The sequence below is a fragment of the Mercenaria mercenaria genome, chromosome 15 (assembly GCF_021730395.1).
Source record: "Mercenaria mercenaria strain notata chromosome 15, MADL_Memer_1, whole genome shotgun sequence".
Taxonomy (NCBI): Eukaryota; Metazoa; Mollusca; class Bivalvia; order Venerida; family Veneridae; genus Mercenaria; species Mercenaria mercenaria.
Window position 1 is genome coordinate 26626059 of NC_069375.1, and position 20716 is coordinate 26646774.

General features: G+C 34.3%; 1 protein-coding gene across 1 annotated transcript; it reads left to right on the plus strand.

Annotated features, from left to right (window-relative positions):
* Positions 1-4730: 4730 nt before the first annotated feature.
* Positions 4731-20357, plus strand: LOC128548742 (E3 ubiquitin-protein ligase DZIP3-like). The gene is made up of 2 exons (XM_053524140.1): positions 4731-5450; positions 20193-20357. Exons 1-2 carry the CDS (start codon positions 4788-4790, stop codon positions 20355-20357), a joined length of 828 nt encoding a protein of 275 aa, XP_053380115.1. The 5' UTR covers positions 4731-4787.
* Positions 20358-20716: the final 359 nt, after the last annotated feature.

Here is a 20716-nt window from a genome sequence, read left to right on the forward strand (position 1 = left end):
CTATCACGGCGTATCGCTTTTGAAAGAGAGACAAATAGATAAAATAGATAAATCAAATACAAACTAGAATGAATTGATAACTTGAACGTATACTTTATATACATCTGTATATGTTACATTGTTTCTTAAAACTGTAGTGCGATCAAGGAGAGGTATACTATTTCATCTGACTGGCGGCCAGTTGCGATTTCACATGGATATTGATAATTTTAGGTAACTAATAGCTTTATTTGATTATCTTAAAGTTTAAAGTAAGTAAGTAAGTAAAAGAATAACTCGCATGTATATGCTTATCTACAATTCGGTTTATTCATGTATTTAATGTTGGTAATCATTTACAATAGCTTGATGAATCTTGCATAAAATCTAAGAACATATGAATGGCAAGTATTATGTGTATGTTTTGTAATCTTTTTGCATTACAGCAAGTGCTGCCAGTATTCTGTATACAATACTGTTATTTTGTAAAGCAGCCTTATATAAGGCCGTGAGACCTTGTGAGGGTCAGAACTATTAACATCTAGTACATTTATAATGACGTTACGCACAAAACTGGCGCACTGTTTTACATTTTACGATTGTTTGTCAATTGTATTAAGTCGAAAACGCATAATGCGCATATGAATTCAAGTATTAACTATGACGAATGCATTTTCCATCATGTCTCACACATTCACGTGTTTGTAAAGGTAAACAATACAATAATTGTATTGCGGAAAAGGAAATATCGACCGTCAGGCGTTCCCTTTTTTGTGCTATAATAATCATTAAATGAGCCGCGCCATGAGAACACCAACATAGTGGCTTTGCGACCAGCATGGATCCAGACTGTTCGCTAATGGTTTCTCTAATGGCAATAGGCTTTGAAAGCGGACAGCATGGATCCTGACCAGACTGCGCGGATGCGCAGGCTGGTCTGGATCCATGCTGGTCGCAAAGCCACTGTGTTGGTTTTCCCATGACACGGCTCAAATGAATTTGTGATATTCATAAATGAATTAATATTATAAAATAAATCTTAAATACATCTTAAAATTAATTTAACGTGATCCACACATGTCTAAAATAAAATGTAATGTAAAGCTGGAATGTAAAACAGTTGGCGAAAGCCCAAAGTAGGTCGTCCTATAATTATGACCTTCATTAAACGTATAGTTCAAACTTGTGACTCTTGGTACTTACTAGATAATGATTACGCCACGTGTTGGATTTCTTTACTGAACCCGTCGAGTCGTACACTGAGACTGACATAATTGGATGCAACTTTCTAGTTGAAAATTTGTATCGAAATTGAGGCCAAGAGACAGAACATAACAAAATATTAAATATCCTCAGATAGGACAACACCGATGTTTAATTAACGGCATGATTCTGGTATAGTAACCCCCAACAACAAACAACTCATAAAATACCGCAAATATAATCTATATCTAACTGCAACGAGAACTTCAATAAAGTTTATTCGTGGAAAATAATGATCGAGACCCAAAGGGTCGGGTGCGTTTTTCTCGAATCTGCAGTCACGGGTGATTTCTCTGACTTTAACCATATATGTAATTTTGTCTGCTTTCATGAAACAACAAAAATACTTACTTTAACGACTGAGTCATACAAACTAATTTTTCTAATAATATGACCAATGGAAAATCCACTCGATATCAGTATAGCTCGGTCGCAAAATGATCGGTTTTCACGTGTAAAAGAGATGCTATATTAATATTATAGTGTAACATTAGATAGTGAACTCAGTTGATCGTAATCTGGTCTTTGGGTAGTCGCTCGTGGGTTATCTCTTAATAGAATTATCCCAGACTAAAGATTTCAGCAATGTTGTAGGTTCAAACCGTACATGCGGCTTATTTTTACAGAATTTTTTCATTTTTTCTGTATATACTTATTTGACATTGTTCATTTGTGATTCATTTTTGCTATGATTCAATAAGTCATAATGATATGCCTAAGACAAAAGTTGTGACATGCTAATATACATTATTTGTTTATGTGTGCATTATATATGCCGCTTTTTATATACACACTACCTCCGTAGTAAACGCAATGAGGAAAATACGACACTGAAATAACAATTATAAAACGAAGGAAAATTTATCAGAAAACTAATAGATAGTAAAATAGTGAAACAAATGCAAAGAGTAAGTCTGCACGCGACATTTCATAATTAAAAAAGTGAATATTGAAGTAAGTTACGTTATCGATCACTTCAAAAATCTTAATAATTTGACAATTTAAAATGTTCATCTACTGTTTAGTTGTTGGTGTATATGCATAGTTATTTAGTTGGCTCAATACAATAAATAGATTGAATTTATGGTTAAACTGAAGACTATGTATCAAGAGTCTGCAAGTTCGATCCCCGTGTACTGCGTATATGGCAACATTTATAGATAAAATATGGATTAGTGAAGAAAATATTGAAAAATGTCTGTAAAATGGTTTAAGAAACATGAAAAAACCACAATCATTTGATTCACAAGCTTTATTCAGAGATTTACTCGTTTATAGATATTCCTCGTCCTATCTCATTGCTGATGTACGCTCGCTGAATCATCAACGAATTAGTTATTAGTTTTATCAGGCATGTAAATGCTATCTCGGTTAGATAGCAGGTTAATCGTACATTGGCAGACAACAAAAACTTGCAGATAAACAATCTATGTATACTTCAACGCATATAAGGCGATATCTTCAAGGGCGTTCATCTTTTGTCGAATGAGGATTTCTATGAAATTAGTTTCGTGACATCCGCGAACGAGAAGAAGAAAAAGAAAATTCGTGACATCCGCGAACGAGAAGAAGAAAAAGAAGTTTCGTGACATCCACGAACGAGAAGAAGAAGAAGAAGTTTCGTGACATGTTGTTTCTAGGTATCAAAACATAAATAGGCTTTAAATACATGCATTCAAGGATGCTCTATGTTATTGAAGGATGAACACATTTTCAAGTACTTCTGCTAAAAACGTTATTTTACATCAAGTTTCTAACTATCATAACATTAATGGGCCCGGCCACCTGTATATATTTAAGGGCGTTTATTTTTATGTAAGAAAGAAGGTTGGTTCTAGGTGCCTGAATTAAAATCGGCCATATTTAAAATGACTTCGTACTTGGATTCAGTGTTGTTATATTTTCTGGTCCTTTGGGATCATGGAGTCCATTCAACATATGTGTAATAGAGATCCGCTTAAGCCGGTGCTAGGGGGCGTGAGAGGTGTTGCACATTTCATTACCTCTCATGAACAGACTCAATCAAACCGAGTCTGCTATTATTCTCCTTGGTTGCATTCTTTGCTTCCAAAGGATTTTTTTACAGATTTTATTAACTATCACAACCGCACTCTTTAAGTGCCGTGTGGCGGCTGTAAAAAGTCTCCCCGTACTTGGATTCAATGTCGTTACATTTTCTGGTCCTTTGGGAGCATGGAGTTCATTCAACATATGTGTAATAGAGTTCCACTTAAGCCGGTGCTAAGGGGCGTGAGAGGTGTTGCACATTTCATTACCTGTCATAAACAGCCTCAATCAAACCGAGTCTGCTATTATTCTTCTTGGTTGCATTCTTTGCTTCCAAAAGGATCTTTTTAAAGATTTTATTAACACCAATGACCATGAATATAATTATTTATGGTCCTGGATCAATATGCAACACAAAGCACAAAACCAAATTTTCTACTTCATCTTCCAAAATGCGTGTCTCTGTGTGAATGACACTGTCAATATAAAATGATATTTATATACTGGTTTTATAACAGAAATTAATTTTCAGTGCATTGTTGGTACCATTGTGTTCTCTTGTAAAAGAATGAAGTAATATGAAATAATAGCCAAAACTCTTATATGCAAGTAAAAACTCTCATGTAAGACCTAAAAATAGTACACTTAAATAGTACATTTTTCAAAAAAAACAAAACCATATCAGTCAGTATATCCACAAAGTCTCATACTTTTAATTAGAACGGGCACTATATGAATAGACTGGAGTGGTTTCTGGCCACCAACAATTTCTTCTTCTGAATATGAGTATAATTTGATTGTATTTATTTTAATTTTTTAATTTCTGTTTTTGTTTTTGCAAAGAATGATATAAACTCTTAACTTGATCTTGTTTACATCACAGCTACCGTGAAAAAAAAAACAACATAATCATATTTTCATAGAAATGGTTGCAGTTCAGATGGCAAGAACTGATTTATAAAACACGCAGCATTAAAAGTGAATTATTCTTAGAAATAAAAAAAAATCCTTTTACTTGTGCTTGTGGCTGAGAAAAGAGCCATCTATAAAGATAAATTGTTTATAACCAATTTATATTATGATTTTGATATAATTGAGTATTAAGAATATTTTCATTATAAATCTTTAGTACAATTTGTAAAGACATTTAAAGTAATACACCTTCACCGTGATTCTGCTCGATGCTTCTTATTTTTAAAGTTCAATCACTTATTAAATGCTTCAAAAAATAGGTCATGATTTTAGATACTTTTAAGTATTGGCTTACCTTGTTTATTCAAATCAGTTAAATTAAGTATGCTTCGTTTTGATTAGACAACTTGCTTGCAGTTTTAAAACATGCTACAATTACAAGGAAGAGCTTCCTAAATCAGTACACGTTAATGAATTTGTAAAGAAGACCAAGGTTTACAAGCACCTATTTAACGTAAGTAACACAATGTTTAAATTTTGTTCATAAGTTAAATTTTCATTTCAGTGAAAAGGAATATACCAAACATATAACAGAAATCCATCCTGACTAATACAAACATTTAAACATGTCAGATAGCACAGAAAGTTCTGCATACTTCTACAGGATCATAACTTTAGTTGTGGGTGTAGGAACTGTCACTTTGCGGGATTTATTTTACTCCATATGTCCAAAAGCAGACGTGGTTACACTTTTCGCCAGTTCCCAAATATCGTCTGAATTTACTAGGCTCAAATCAAAGAAGATTCTTACCGGTGTACAGTATCAACATGTGACTGTTAATCCAGACCCAGACACATATGATATCTCTCTGCTAATTACACTCTTGACAAATAAGGAGATTTGTGGAATTACTAAACCTGCAAATGGATGGGGACAGTTTCCACCAGATACAGATTTGTCGTTGGGGGCAGACCTTCTGCGGGCAAGAGATATTAGAAATGAAATTGTAGGACATCCACCAAATGCGCAGATAGAACAAAAAGAATTTCAAGGATTATGGGGCAAAATTGAGACTGTACTGGTCAGGATTGCTAGCCATGTTGGCTCTACAGAGGAAGCCAAAATCAAACAAATGATCGAAGAGGCTAAGACACGAGTGCTTGAGCCATTAAATGACAGGGAGGAGAAATTGTTGCAAGTATTTCTTGAAAGGCAAAAAGAGGATTCAGAACAGTACCAGGCACAGCTGACTGGTTTGCAGAAATCCCTTGCTGATCTTCACTTGAAGGTAGGACTGCATGATTTTTATCATAAAAATGTTTCAAGTTTGAGAGTTAACTATAACACAATGTTTTAGAAATAATTTGACTTGTAACACTTTGTTTGTTCTGTTTGAGCGTTTTGCTTCGGTAGTGTTTTGTGTCCGTCGTCAGTCCAACAGAGCTTAAAGTAGAAAAACAAACTTTTGACGACTTCTGGATGGATTGTAACTGAACCTGGAGTTTGATCAAATGGTCCTGCTTGACTGTACTTAATTGTCACAAGAACAAATTTTAAAAAAAGTAGAAAAAAATTCTTTCAACAACTTCCTCTCAAGATCTTCACTGAACATGGTTTGTATCTTCCTTTGAATAACCTTTCTTACCTTGACCCCAAGGGCTATATATAGAAAAAACCTTCTCATGAACTACTTGATGGATATTCACCGAAGTTAGTCAGAAACAACCTTGTATAGACCACATGACTGCTTTTAATTGCCACAAAAGCTTAAAATTGAAGAAAATCAAAACAATTACCACTTGATGGATGTTCACCAAAAGTGGCCAAAGGCATTATCAAAGAGACTTTTCTCAAATGAGTTCAAATACTTCCGTTTGATGGCACTTAAGAGCCACCAGACTGAGAGCTAATTAGTCCAGTAGAACTCGGACTGAACCTTGCAATAAGGTATATACAAGGTATTTTTGCAGTTTCCTGTTCTTTAGACTTCAGTATATGAGAATCCACCGGATGACACCTTGTCATCTCTGGGGAAAATATTTTATTAAAGAAAATTCAAAATGGCCGCCATCGTCGAATTTCAATGCTGTTCTTCTTGAATAAGAAATAATAAAAATCTTTGAATCGGGGTTTATTTAAGGTTCTGTTGCTTTATGTTGTTCATTAGATGGAACTTACATAGTATCCCATGACTTTAGCGAGATTTTTGGGCATTTTTCTATTTATAGAATCCAAAATGGCTGCCATAAGAACCATCATGATAACGCATTTTCATATCGTATTTCAACTGATTGTTTAGTAACTGATGAAGATGCTGCTGTTATTTTCAGTTTCATTTTCGTATAAATAACAAACTACTCAGAAAAGAACACAATTAATACGTCACAAACAGATAGCTACAGCAGCTGCAGTGGCAGCCATATAATCATCAACAATAACAACAACAACAACAACAACTTCTCCGAACTTAAAAATGTATAAACGAATTGGAAATAGACTGGGAAGCGCAATTTGAATATGTTAGTAATATATCAGGAAACTGAGATTGTTTAAACATTTATACACATGTTTTTTACCTGTTGTTACATCCGTAACTTATACATATTGCTATATTTACCTACGTTACTAAATTCAAATAACTTGCATTAACCATAATTGAAAATTCACTGTCACTGATTAGTAATGTTAAAATCGTAAAAGATCGATATCATAAAAGTACATATAAGGCAAGCAATTATCTCCAGATCATTATAAGAATGGTCAAGAAAAATAATGAGAAAAATGAAACACATTTGTCACTGAAAATTGTCAGTTTTTAACTAGAATATTGTTTGATATTTTTTCAATTTTTTATAAATCCATTAGTTAGTAAAATTGAAATGGTACAAGGTATGTCTGCAACATAGAGCAGTGTTTCCCAAATGATAATACTGTATTAAATAACCCCCTTACTGTATTTTACAAAATCAAATTGAACCTAGTCCATGTATCAACCGTAACGGATAACTATAATACCTAATTCAAAATTTAAGCACTCAAAGAACAATATAAACCTGCAAAGCCCTCCTCAGACATGTGCAATTCAGCTCCAGTCTTTCAAACCAACTGGCCAATGTACCCATTAATTAAGCTACCGGTATTTATGTCCTGTTTCACTGTTCCAGTATAGATTTATGATACTGGACACTCACTGAACCTAAAAAGAAATCTTATATTAACTGCCATAATACTAAGGCTTTCATAATGTTATCAGTTACGATTATTTCCGAGTACCACATGTGATTGATTTTTGAAAGAATTATGTCCTATATTCACTTCATTTTTCGTTTGTGGCATCCATGAGTAACAACAGCCGGACCGCACTATCATATACATAAGATACAGCTTGTGCATATAAAATAAACATAGTATTATCAACGATATGTGGACAAAGGTAATAAAACTAAAAGTATATTATAAACGTAACATATTATTATGTTATTTTCAATTTTACGCCAATCAAGTCCCTTCTACTCCCAGTTAATTTTGAAACATGCTAGTTCTATGGAAAGAAACTACAGCTGAAATAAATATTGATGTGACCTTAATTGAAGGTTACACAGTTATATTCGGATACATATAACAAATTTTCATATGCAACATTTGATATTTTGCAAATATCTTTAAAACTTCCAAAACTGCATTTCTTTGTTTAAATTCTATTACGTAAATTTAAAGCAACAAGAAATTAGATCGTGGAAGGATCTACATATATGCTTAAATGCAGAAAATGTTTTAAGTAATTTTTAAGACATTTTCACATCATATAGTATTGCATGAGTCCCTGCATTAAAAAGGATAAAGGTTACCGGGGTAAGCTATCTTATTTCAAGTTCATCTTTGAGGCAATCATCTTGAAGTAAAACAATTATTAATTCACATTTGTATCGTTTGCATATGATCATTTGACAAACGTACTGGAAGTGAATTATGTGCACATTGTGTATGATGATGATTTAAGTTACCTTTCACCTACAGTCATATCTTATCAATTTAATCAATTTAATCAAAGATTGACTATTCAGTTCTAGTAACATTCCCCTGCCCTAAAGGAGCAACATGTTTACATTAACTGTTATTCGCAAGGTAACAGAAGACGACACCGTAGCAATGAATATTAATTTCAACTCAGCATCGTACATATAAACTGTTATAGAAATTATATTCTTGAAGTACATTACCAGTTTTCTGTCATGTAATATTATTCATGCTTATTTCACATTAGTAAAATTAGTCTTTTAAGTTGTTTTAATGCACAATATATAATCATGTTTTCAGACTTAATAGGGTGCAAGTTATAAGAAACCTTTCATAGATGTGAAGGGTATGTCATAGTACAAGTCTGGTAAAAAGTATTACGTTACCGTTACGTATGTAACATTTTTAAAGGACATGACACTCGATGACATTGACTTAAAGAAATGGTTTTAAGTAACTGAAAAAGAAAAGTCTCTTATAGATATATATAAAAATATCCTCCTATCAAAAGCGCATACACTCAACTAACATGTAACAAATACATATTTGGTAAGGTTTTGAGGCCATTTTCAAAACAAAGTAAATTGATTTTTATATCATTTCAATAGTTTAACTAAACCGTTTGTTAACATGTGTAACTGTCATCATGTTTTAATTTAAAAAAAAAAAACATTGTGTATCTCGCTTCTTGCCAACATTATTCCAAAAAAGAAAAGAAAAGGTAACAAATCGTTTTATGTATGTCACATGACTTATTATTACGAAGATAACGTTGACATTTTCAATCTAATTTAAACAGTAAAACGCATATTTGCAATATGGGAAATGTGACATAGTGTTCACATTTTTATCACTTTACATCATGATTTATTATCTATACATGTAGTTCAAATTTTAAAAGATAGTGTTTGTAACGTATTTGCGAGGGTTTTACATAAATGGAACCCACTAAATGTAGTAAAAAGAGTTTTAAACTTTTGTTTTGATCAGATAATGATTGATGCATTCTGTGTCAGATCGAACGTCTTTAGAATTAAAGTATTGCAAGGGAAATTATTTTGAAACTATCTTGATGTAAATGCTACAGGTACCTTATTATGAAAGATAATTTATCACCAAATTAAGAGTTCTAAAGAAATATAACCATACATTCCGTATACTTTTATAGCCAGCTGAATGTTCGAAGTTTCATAGTCATGTTAATGGTTTGTTTAGAACATACATACACAGGATAATATAAAGAAGGTATTAGTTTAGTTATTTCTTTAATGAAAAATAGCACTTCTTCATGGGGTTCAAGATTTGCTGATAAAAAATTTTCCCCAAGGATGACAAGATGTCATCCGGCAGTTTCTTGATCAGTATATCCCAAATGACTGGAAACTGCAATAAAACCTTGTATATACCCTACTGCAAGGTTTAGTCCATTTTCTCTGTTATTCTACTGGACTAAATTTGTGAATATGTTTAATGTGTTAGTTTAATATAGGTGTCGGGTCTTCTTGGATATTTCTCAATTTCTTGTGTATGTGTGTGTGCGTGCGTGTGTGTGTGTGTGTGTGTGTGTGTGTGTGTGTGTGTGTGTGCGTCCGTGTGTGTGCGATTTTTTTTTTCTCAAGATGATTGTTTATCCCAGTGATTCATAGATTTTAAGAAACATATATCTAAGAATAATGTTATATTACTAATTCAAATGACTTGATTCTGCTTTTGGTGGTAAAAGTATACCGATGTTTATTGTACTACTCTAGACTGTTCAGGCCAGTTAACCTTGATAGTATAATGTATTTAAAAATTGAAATTTTGCTAGTAATAAAACAATTTTCTTGATCTTGCCTGCACGTCCACTAGTACATGAATGTAAGTTACAATTATCAGTTTTAAAACCTTGAAATAATAACTAAGAAGTATTATATCAATTAATAATTTTAAGGTGTTATAAGCGACTTGGTTTCAAACTTCTAAAGACTGCTATTAATTCTCTCCATGTAGAAGATCGTAAAGCTTCAACCGGCGATCAAACGCCATGTGCTGTACTGTTAGCTGTGTTAACCTCATAACTGGCAAAAGCATGTGAACTAGCGTCAGAATACACAATTTTAATGCACGAGATACAGTCAGATTTTTTTAGAATTTAAATAAAGCAAACTACTTTTCCAGAATTCTAACTGGTGTTTACTTTCTGAAGACAGTTTTACTTAAAATCCCAATTTGGGGCTGTTAATATGGTAATACTTAAAGACCTGGTCATGATTTGCGAAATATTACCGATCACAATTGACATGGAAATCAGTTGCCCTATAAAACTGGCTAACATGAGGACAGGAAACCTACTGTGTTTGGCCGTACTGTGAATCAACATTTTCTAAAGTGTTGAAACACTTTGTCATTCTGACATTAGGTATGTAAATAATACCAGACTCGGAATCAATATCACATCCTAAAATGTGTAAACGTTGTACCGGTACCCAGATGCATTTTTTAGCTCACTTGAGCACGAAGTGCTCAAAGGTGAGCGTTTGTGATCACCCTGTGTCCGTCGCCCGTCGTCAACAATTTGACTGTTAACACTCTGGAGGTCACAATTTCGGTCCAATCTTAATGAAACTTGGTCAGAATGTTAACCTCAATAAAATCTTGGATGAGATTGATATTGGGTCATCTGGGATCAAAAACTAGGTCACCAGGTCAAATCAAAGGAAAAGCTTGTTGACATTCTAGAGGTCACAATTTTGGCCCAATCTTAATGAAACTTTGTCAGAATGTTACCCTCAATAAAAGCTTGGACAAGTTTGATATTGAGTCATCTGGGATCAAAAACTAGGTCACCAGGTCAAATCAAATGAAAAGCTTGTTAACATTCTAGAGGTCACAATTATGGCCCAATCTTAATGAAACTTGGTTAAAATGTTACCCTCAATAAAATCTTGGATGAGATAGATATTGGGTCATCTGGGGTCAAAAACTAGGTCACCAGATCAGATCAAAGGAAAGGCTTGTTAACACTCTAGAGGTCACAATTTTAGCCCGATCTTAATGAAACTTTGTCAGAATGTTATCCTAAATAAAATCTTGGACAAGCTTGACATTGGGTCATCTGGGGTCAAAAACTAGGTTACCAGGTCAAAACAAAGGAAAAACTTGTTAACATTGTAGAGGTCACATTTATGACTATATCTTCATGAAACTTAGTCAGAATGTCAATCTTGATTATCTCAAGGTTCTTTTGAATCTTGGTTATGTAGGGTCAAAAACTAGGTCACTAGGTCAGATCAAAGGAAAAGCTAGTTAACACTCTAGGGGCCACAATTTTGGCCCAATCTTAATGAAGCTTGGTCAGAATGTTACCCTCAATAAAATCGTGAATGAGATTGATATTGGGTCATCTGGGGTCAAAAACCATATCTTATGACCATATCTTAATGGAACTTGGTCTGAATGTTAATCTTGATGATCCATAGGTCAAGTTCGAGTCTGGGTCAGGTGGGGTTTAAAACTAGGTCATCAGGTTAAATCAAAGGAAAAGCTTGTTAATACTCTAGAGGTCACAATTTTGGCCCAATCTTAATGAAGCTTGGTCAGAATGTTACCCTCAATAAAATCTTGAATGAGATTGATATTGGGTCATCTGGGGTCAAAAACTAGGTCACTAGGTCAAATCAAAGGAAAAACTTGTTAACAGTGTAGTGGCCACAATTACGACCATATCTTAATAAAACTTGGTCAGAATGTTAATCTTGATGATCTATAGGTCAAGTTTAAATCTGGGTCAGGTGGGTTTAAAATCTAGGTCACTAGGTCATATCAAAGGAAAAGCTTGTTAACACTCTAGAGGCCACATTTATGATTGTATCTTCATGAAACTTAATCAGAATGTTAATCTTGATGATCTTTAGGTCAAGTTAGAATCTGGGTCATTTTGGGGCAAAAACAAGGTCACCGGGTGAAATCAGAGGAAAAGCTAGTTAACACTTTAGAGGCATTTATGACCATATCTTAATGAAACTTGGTCAGAATGTTGATCTTGATGATCTTTAGGTCAGTAGGTCAGGTGAGCGATAGGGCCTTCATGTCCCTCTTGTTCTACTTTAGGTACAAATCCTGAAAGAATGAGATCCTGTTTAATCGGAGAATTGGATGCATAAGCATTGTCATAGCTAGAATCGCACCCGAAACCGTCATCTAAAAACATAAAAATTCTTTTCCCTTCTGCCCTCTATTTAGAAATTAAGGGGCCTGGTAACCTTACTGAAAATATATGGACTTGACGAAAGACCGAAAGGTAGAACTAATAACTTGTAATACCTTGTAACTTCGTTATTATCTATCCAGGAAAATCCCAAAAATTTAGTATGGCATGAGAACACTTCTATGAAATGATAAGCAGAATGTATATCAAATTTAAACATCCAAAATTGTCTCTCTAAAAATGACAATGCTACTTTAATATCATCATACCTAAATGATTGTTTCCATAAATGTTTGTTTACGACTCTTCTTTCCATTATTTCTTACTGACACTGTAAGCGGATTAACTATATAAGGAATGCAATCGCACAATACAATCAAATTTCTGTCCAATAAATCTGTGATAGCTTCACTTACGAATTCACCGTTATTTAAGGCTGACTTATTATTCGGTAATAAACAGGAAAGAGGCTCTGAATAAAAAGGAATTTTCTTGCCTCAAGGTGAAATAGTGTCTAGCACAAAATTATTAGCACCTATGGATTGCCAAAATTCTGTATTTTCTTTTAAACGACCCTAACTAAATATCCTTTTGACCAGATTCATACTCATAATAGTTAAAGGTGAAATTTGAAATAGAATCGTCTGCATTGAAGTTCTTAGAATTTAGAGACAAATACACATCTTCAAAAGAATCTGGTTCCATAGGACCACTTTTTTTTGACAGCAAGTTGACCTTGTCTGACGTCACCGGAACCTGTTGCGTAAGGGCAGGAACGCCGGAAGTGATCGAACGATCCACATGCGAAGCATGAACCATATGCGATTGGTCTGGAGGAGAAGTTGTTGTATGTTCGAAAAGACCTGCCACACCTGTTGGCGGGATTTGAGAGCATGTTGTCTGGTTGATCAGGAAAAGGAGAAGAGTTGCTGAATAAAGCACCAGAAATAGTTGTTTAAGAAGGCATAATGCGAGCCGATTGAGGACTTGACGGTTTGACGGACTTCGATTTACGTTTCTTGATAGTCTGATTTTCGGCCTTAAGAAGTTTAATTTTATCTTTTGAATCCCTAGCCAGCGGATTGGCTGTATGACAGTTCACAGTCTCCCAACCACCTTCGGACGTGTCGACGATGCAAATTAACTTTTGACGTTGTTTGGCCTTCTTCAGGGCCTCGGTAATTACTTCACGGCAGTATTGAATTTTACTATTGTCAATAGCCCAGATAGCCTAGTTCAAACAATCAAATAATTCATAATTGAATACGTACCGTACTTTGTTGCCCTGACGTTTCCACTGAATGTCAATGTCTGACTTCAATTTCTTCACTTCTTTGCCAACTGAAGCACTGCTTCCTCAAACCTCTTCTCTCAAAGATACAGCGTCCTGTCTCTGTTGGTCTAGCTGGGAAGAAATTTCAAACAATTTTTTCTGAATGCCGGAATCTTGCAATGGTGGAAAACGAGTATCGTCTGACATGTTGACGATCGACTGTTACTCGAGGCACCATAAAATGATATTCACATTTTTATTTTGTATTTTATAATTGTTTACCAATAGTTTGAAGTTTCTTTTATCAAAATTGATGGTAAATTGAATTCTTTGCAAAAGTTTTGGACAGTGGCAATCACATTGAAATTTATCTCTACTTGAGCTTGCGGAAATATCATGAGTTATACAAAATTTAAAAAATAACGGCACGGTAAAAGTTGTTTAAATTTTGCATACAAATCTCTCACTGGATACATTATATTGATGTTACACTGTTTTGAACATTTAAAATATTCACCATTAGGTGTGTCATACCTTAACTTCTTCTTCTCATGAATCGTTCGATGGATCTTAATCAAACTTAGACTGTGGCATCATTAAAAGGTGCCTTCTTAAATCTATACAATTATTGGTGCTGTTTAAAGGGAATTCCTCTAGTTTTTTATGCGCATCTTTCTGCGCAGCAGACACTTTCTATGGAAAACTGAACTGAAGTCAACATTTGTTGAAACATGTTACAGACAATCTTAAATATGAGGAATTTTGAATGAAATAACATTTTTGATAAGTTATATCAGTAATCAAATGTTGATACTGGTTTATGTAGTATTGACAAGTATCATGCCTGACAGGTATCTTGCTATTTTTGTGGTTGTGTTTTCACATCGCATTTTGGTACAAAGACAGTGTTGTTCATATAATGTAAGATAATTGACTTAGTACTGATAAGACAATATCACCTTTCAGATTATTTAGTATTCAATTATAGAAAGAATTAAGAATTTTTAAAACTTTTTTTTAACTTTTAGCAGACATATATGTAATCAATTTGGCCAGGTTCGCGCCATTTCCGTCCGAACAGGTGTTGTATTCTGGCGGTCTTAACATAAAATTTAGCCTGGTGACCCATACATTTTAGGCATTTTTATGCTCACAATACAATTATCTATACACAAGAAGAAAAAGAAAAAATTCTATGAAAGAGTTTTTTCAAAATTAAAAAGAAAAATTCTTCACTATGGGTATTTTTCATTGAAAAAAGTTCACAAAAGTAAATATGAAACAATATTTTTTTTCATTTGTACCCATTATTGTAAGGATAGAGTATTACAAATATGACTATGATATCAAATAAGTATATAATAAAATCTGTAAAAAGAAAAAGCCGTATTGTGCTGCCTGGATGTATATTTTGGTTGGTATTTATAGAAAAGCAGAAAATAATGAAAATGTTGAAAAATCGCTGGCAGTTTCAGCAACAGTGGGTGTGTTCAAAACAATTTTTCACAAAAACAAGCCTGGTGACCTATTGTTTTTATTTGTTCATTGTTTTCAGCACAAATGTTCCTATCATATAGGTGAATTTAAAAAAATTCTATGAAAGGAAAAAGACTATAGGAATTCTCTTTAAGGGGAAAGAAAGCTATAATAAAAAATGCCTTTAAAAGAGTTCTCCTCATGGATAGTTTGATGGATCTTCATCAAACCTGGTCGGTAGCATCATTGTAAGGTCCTCTCCCAATTATATTGAAATGGGGCCACTTCGACTCTTGAAGGGGTCGCTAGACTTCTTCGGGCCCTTAAGGGTGTTTCTCTTGTTGCTCTATCTTCTGCAAAGGCGTTGAGTACATACGTTTTTGGTTCCTAAGGTTTGCTTTTTATATATTTATACATGAACATTTTTGTGTTTTACATGCTATGCCTTTTTGTTTCCATTACGTGTGTTAGAGATTCACCTGGAGGGGATTACTTTTGTTTACACTGTCCCGTGTCTTTGGAACATGGTTGGGGTAAGAGTGAGGTTGGGTGCGCATCATAAACCGGTTTAAGCTCCCCAGTGGTGTTTTTGCTACTGACCGTTCCAAGGCGGTGCCCCACTGTGTTCCTTTATTTGTTCATTTTGTCCTCGTGTGTTGGCTTTGTGTGCGAGTGTGTGTGTGTGTTTGTGGTATGTACGCCCTTTAAGTTGACCACAAGAGCTAAAATAGAAATATCTTTAAACGTCTTTTTCTGTTGAACCACTGAATTCATCAAAGTTGGTCTGTAGAATCATTGTAAGGTCTCTCCCTATTTTTTTATAGGGACCACTAAAACTACAAATAGAAATAACTTTAAGTGACTTCTTCTTATGAACCGCTTTATGTATCATCAATAGACTTGATCTATAGCATTATCATAAGGCCGTTTTCAAATTTCGTTCAAATGGTTGCACTTAAATACCCCTTTTAGGGGCCGCTGGAGCTTAAAATATAAATGCCTTTAAACGACTTTCTCTCGTGAACAGCTTGTTTGATCTTCATTAAAACTGGTCTGTTGCATTTTTATAAGGTCTTCTCCCAAATTTATTCAAATGGAAGAATTTGGCCTCTATAAGGAATCCCTAGATTTAACAATGGTGAAATAGGCCGGTTTTATTTCTAGACAAAATGTCCGAGCCTCAAACTAATTCCAACAAGTGTTATTGCTGGTTAGTTAAGTATACAAAACAGAAAAAAAGTCCTCAAAAGAAGCCAAACTCTTAAAATTGTGTTATATTTAAGGACAGCTTCCTTTAGATTTTAATTTCACAAAGTATTGCAAATTCATCTACCATAAAATCAATTAAACAAAATATTAGTATATTTCTTTATTCACGTGCATGCATTGCATAATAAAGTATAATAAAGCCGTTCAAGAAACATAAATAATTGTCATTTATGAATTTCAAGCAACTATTGATATTATCATGTACCCCACCCATCTGCAGTAACATGGTGAATACATTTTTGTTTCACGAATCCCCTATAAATGTTTTTTTATTTGTTTCTGACTTTGAGATACACATGTTTAGTCTTTAAACTTTTGAACTCAAATGCCGACAAATCTGTGTTAGACATATATATGTATAAATTTGGTTAGAAATTCTGCACTGAATTTTGACGCCTATGTCCTGAATTTTGATACCCTAACGCTTTATGGCAAAGATGGTAAAATACTAAAGGTAAGCTACCAGTAGGTGCTACAGATCTTAAAATATCTTTTTACTGATATTCAAGGAAAACATTTATGCTGTAGTTTCCAGTAGAAGAACAATACAGGATATGGTCGACAGTAACGGATAGATGTAGACGTTACTTCAGAATTCCAGATGCAATATCGCAAAAATGTGCTTTGATATTTTTGAGGACGTTTTTCTATGTTTCATTTCCTTTCATACTACCTAATCCACACCAAAGAGTTTATGTTGGGATTAGTTCAATCCCAAAAGTAAAACTGGACTCATTTCATTAACCGCATAATGGATCTTCATTAAACTTTGCATATAGCATCATTTCATCAAGATTAGCCTATAGCATCATTATAAGGACCAATCCCAAATAAAACAGGGACCAGTGGACCTTAGATTAGAAATACATTTAAATATCTTCTTTTCATGAACCGTTTGATAAACCTTCATTAAACTGGGTCTTTAGCATCATTTTGAGGTGCTTTCCAAAATCTATACGAAAAGAGATCCTGCTTGCCCCACAAGAGCTAGAATGATGGATGCCGTTAAAAGACGGCTTGATTGATCACCAATCCAGGTCTGTATCATCATTATAAGGTCTTCTCCTAAATTTATTCAAGGGACCTCTAAATTTAAAAATATTAATAAATTTTAACAGGGATTTCTCATGAACCTCTTGATGGATCTTCATCAAGCCTGGTCTGGTGCATAATTATAAGGTCTTCTATCATTTTATTTTGTTCAAATGGAGGTGTTTGAAACCTTTCAAGGTGTGGGGGTGTAGTAAAATTTGACCTAGAGCATAACTTAATCTAGCTTAGTCTACAGCATCATTATTAAGTCCTCTACCAGATTTGTTCAAATAGGGGCGCTTTGCCTCTTTAAATCAGAAATACCTTTAAACAAATTCCTATCAAGAATCGCTTGGTAGATCTTCATCAGACAGAATGTTTTTGTCTTAGATTTCTATTACTTGTTTTCAGCGGACAGCTCTAAGTGCTCGAAAAGCCGTTACTTTCTGTTATGATGTCCCTGGTGCTAAACCAAAGTTTAGGGAACACCTTAAAACTAGGATTTAGCCAACTTTCCGGAAAAAAAAATCTTAATTTTGCCCTAAATATGCAAATGACATACCAAATTTCTCTTAAAATTATGATAATAATTAAATTCTGATAAGAAGATACCAATTTTATCAAGTTTTTCACTATAGGTTAGAAGTACTATATGTTTCCGCTACTATTTTCAATGTAAAAATAACCATGTGTATGGTCTTTTTATCGGCATTTCCAGCCTTTCACTTCTTACGAGAATGCCCTTGTCTTGAAGGTCTGTCTATAGGCTATGAATTATGGGGTCGGCCATAATACAGGGAAACCATGGTCACGGGGCAGAGACAGCTGATAAAAACGCTAATATTGCGTAGGTAGACATCAGGAAGTACCTATTTTTACTTCCATTTTACCCAGCAGCTCTGACAGAAACTTTGAAGAATATAACGTACCTTTAAATAATCCACATTCATTTTTCTGTACAACAAAGCATGAAAAAAGCTTATATCTGGCATGAAACTGACCTTTACTTGGCGGGGAAATGGCACTATATATAGGATATGGACTATATTCGACCACAGAGATACATATCATATAGGAAAGTGGGGAATTGCTCTCATTTAATTTAGAGGAAAGCAGTTGCTCTATAAACATACTGCTAAAATGTTATAAATATAAATTTAAACTTGAAACAATGAAATGTTGTTGAATCTTTGCTGAGCTCGCTTCGCCCTTCTGCCACTGCAAAATCCGTGGAAAACGAAGGAGTATTGACAAAAGCATCTTTGAATAAAACTTGATGGAAAATAGTGGAAAAATAAGAGGGCAGGTTAATTCAAGATAAAATTGTCTACCATTTTCCAGCGAATGTATTGAAACATTATTTACATTTTTCTGTGAAAGTGTTTTGCATGGACCTTTCTCAAGTTTGTTCTTATAGTTCCGCTGGTTTCGCTTGAACCATTTTAGACCCAGAGCTAAAGAAAGAAAAACATTTAAACACTTCCTCCTCTTTACTGCGCGATGGGTCACATAACTTGGTCTGTCGCATCTTTGTAAAGACCTCTCTCAAATTTATCAAAATTGTTTTGCTTGTCCCCTTTTATGGACTGCCAGAGCTAAAAGAAGAAAACCCTTCTCACGAACAACTTGTTGGATCTTCACCAAATCTTTAGTCCTTTTTCAAATTTGTTCAAAATGGTTCAGGTTGACTTGTTTTAGAGGCCACTAGAGCTAGAAATAGAAAAACAAACAACATTTTAACGAGTAAATAAAGGTTAAAATGTCAAGCTCTTCCACAGGTTAACGACGTAAGTCCATTTGGTCTTCTTGTATTTTTTTCCAGAAAATATTTCCCTAAATGAAACAGACTAGAGTATATGAAAGGCTTATGCCACACTAAAGGGTTAAAGGTCATGTCAGATCGATCTTTTCTGTGCTGTAACAATTTGCTTAAATTTGAAGACTTTGAGGTGGTGTGTCAAGAAATAATGGATTCGACATTAATGCCCTTTGGGCACCAACATTCCACTGTACATGAAACATTCAGTATGTAGTTCAAAGAAAAAGTCTCATTAAGCCTAACACATTTAAAAAGCATTACATCTATGGCTTTTTTTGGCTCACCTAGGCACGAAGTTTGAACTATTTTTATCACTCACCGTCCGCACATACAGTAGGATAGTTAAATGGCTAGGAGACAATTTATAATAGTTATTCATTAATTCCGTTTCTTTTAAGTTACTAAAATTCGTCAACTTTGCTAAAAAGAACAATAGAGTGCACTAAGGATTAGCCATATAATTACTGTACCGTAAGAACGTCGTCCGTTCGTCCACACCTTTCTTTAAATGACATCTCCTCTCGAACCGTTTCGTGGAAGTTGATGAATCTTGGCCTTGATATTCCTTTTATAGTCTGCTACCTAAATTATTTAAAGAATTTCATTCAATGCAGAGTTCTGGTTGCCATGACAACCAAAACGAAAATCCTTAACAATCTGACACTCACAGAGCTTAGGTGTTTCGCCTGTAGCAGTGTCTAGTGGTTCTTTACTGGTCAAAAGTATTCAAATCATTCCCCTGGGGTTAAATTGGTCCCATCTATAGGGTCACTTGTCTGATTGTCTAAAACATCAAGGCCAAAAGTTTAGATATTTGACATTTTGCATTGTGTAGAGGTTCTCTACCAAGGAATTATATTTGAATCAGGTGAGCGATATAGAGCCATTATGCCCCTCCCCATGTAACAAAATATTACATGTAATTAAAAGTTTTAGTCCTGTGTTTTCTTAACAGGTCGATGCGACAGATGCTTCCCGATCGGATGACAAACTTACCTTACTGCAGTCTCAAGTTGAGAGTATTGCTAAGAATATTGGCAACATGGCCCAACAAGGAGCAGTTCAGGAGGTAAATATGTCTTCTGGTGTTTTTGTTGCATTATGTAAGATCTTTAGCTGAAAGGAGGAAATCTCAATACAAAAAGATAAAGGTCTACGAGTTTGACCTAAAAACAAGAAATCGTCCCCCACCAACCATTTGTAGATAGGGGGAACTTAGATTTACCCTTATCCGGATGTCCGTCCGTCAATCAATCCGCGTGTCCAGTTTTACATCTAACATATCTAAAGGAATGTTTGTATATAGGTTATACATTTGAAGTTGTGAATCTTGGGTTTTAATTGGGATTTCATCCAGCCAGACTGGAGTTATGGCCCTTGACTTAGTCAAAAATATGCATAAAAATGTTTACAAATGGGGTCATTGTTTGAGAAAATACTCAGAACTGATTGCAAGCGTTTTGTGCGGAGAGGAGCACC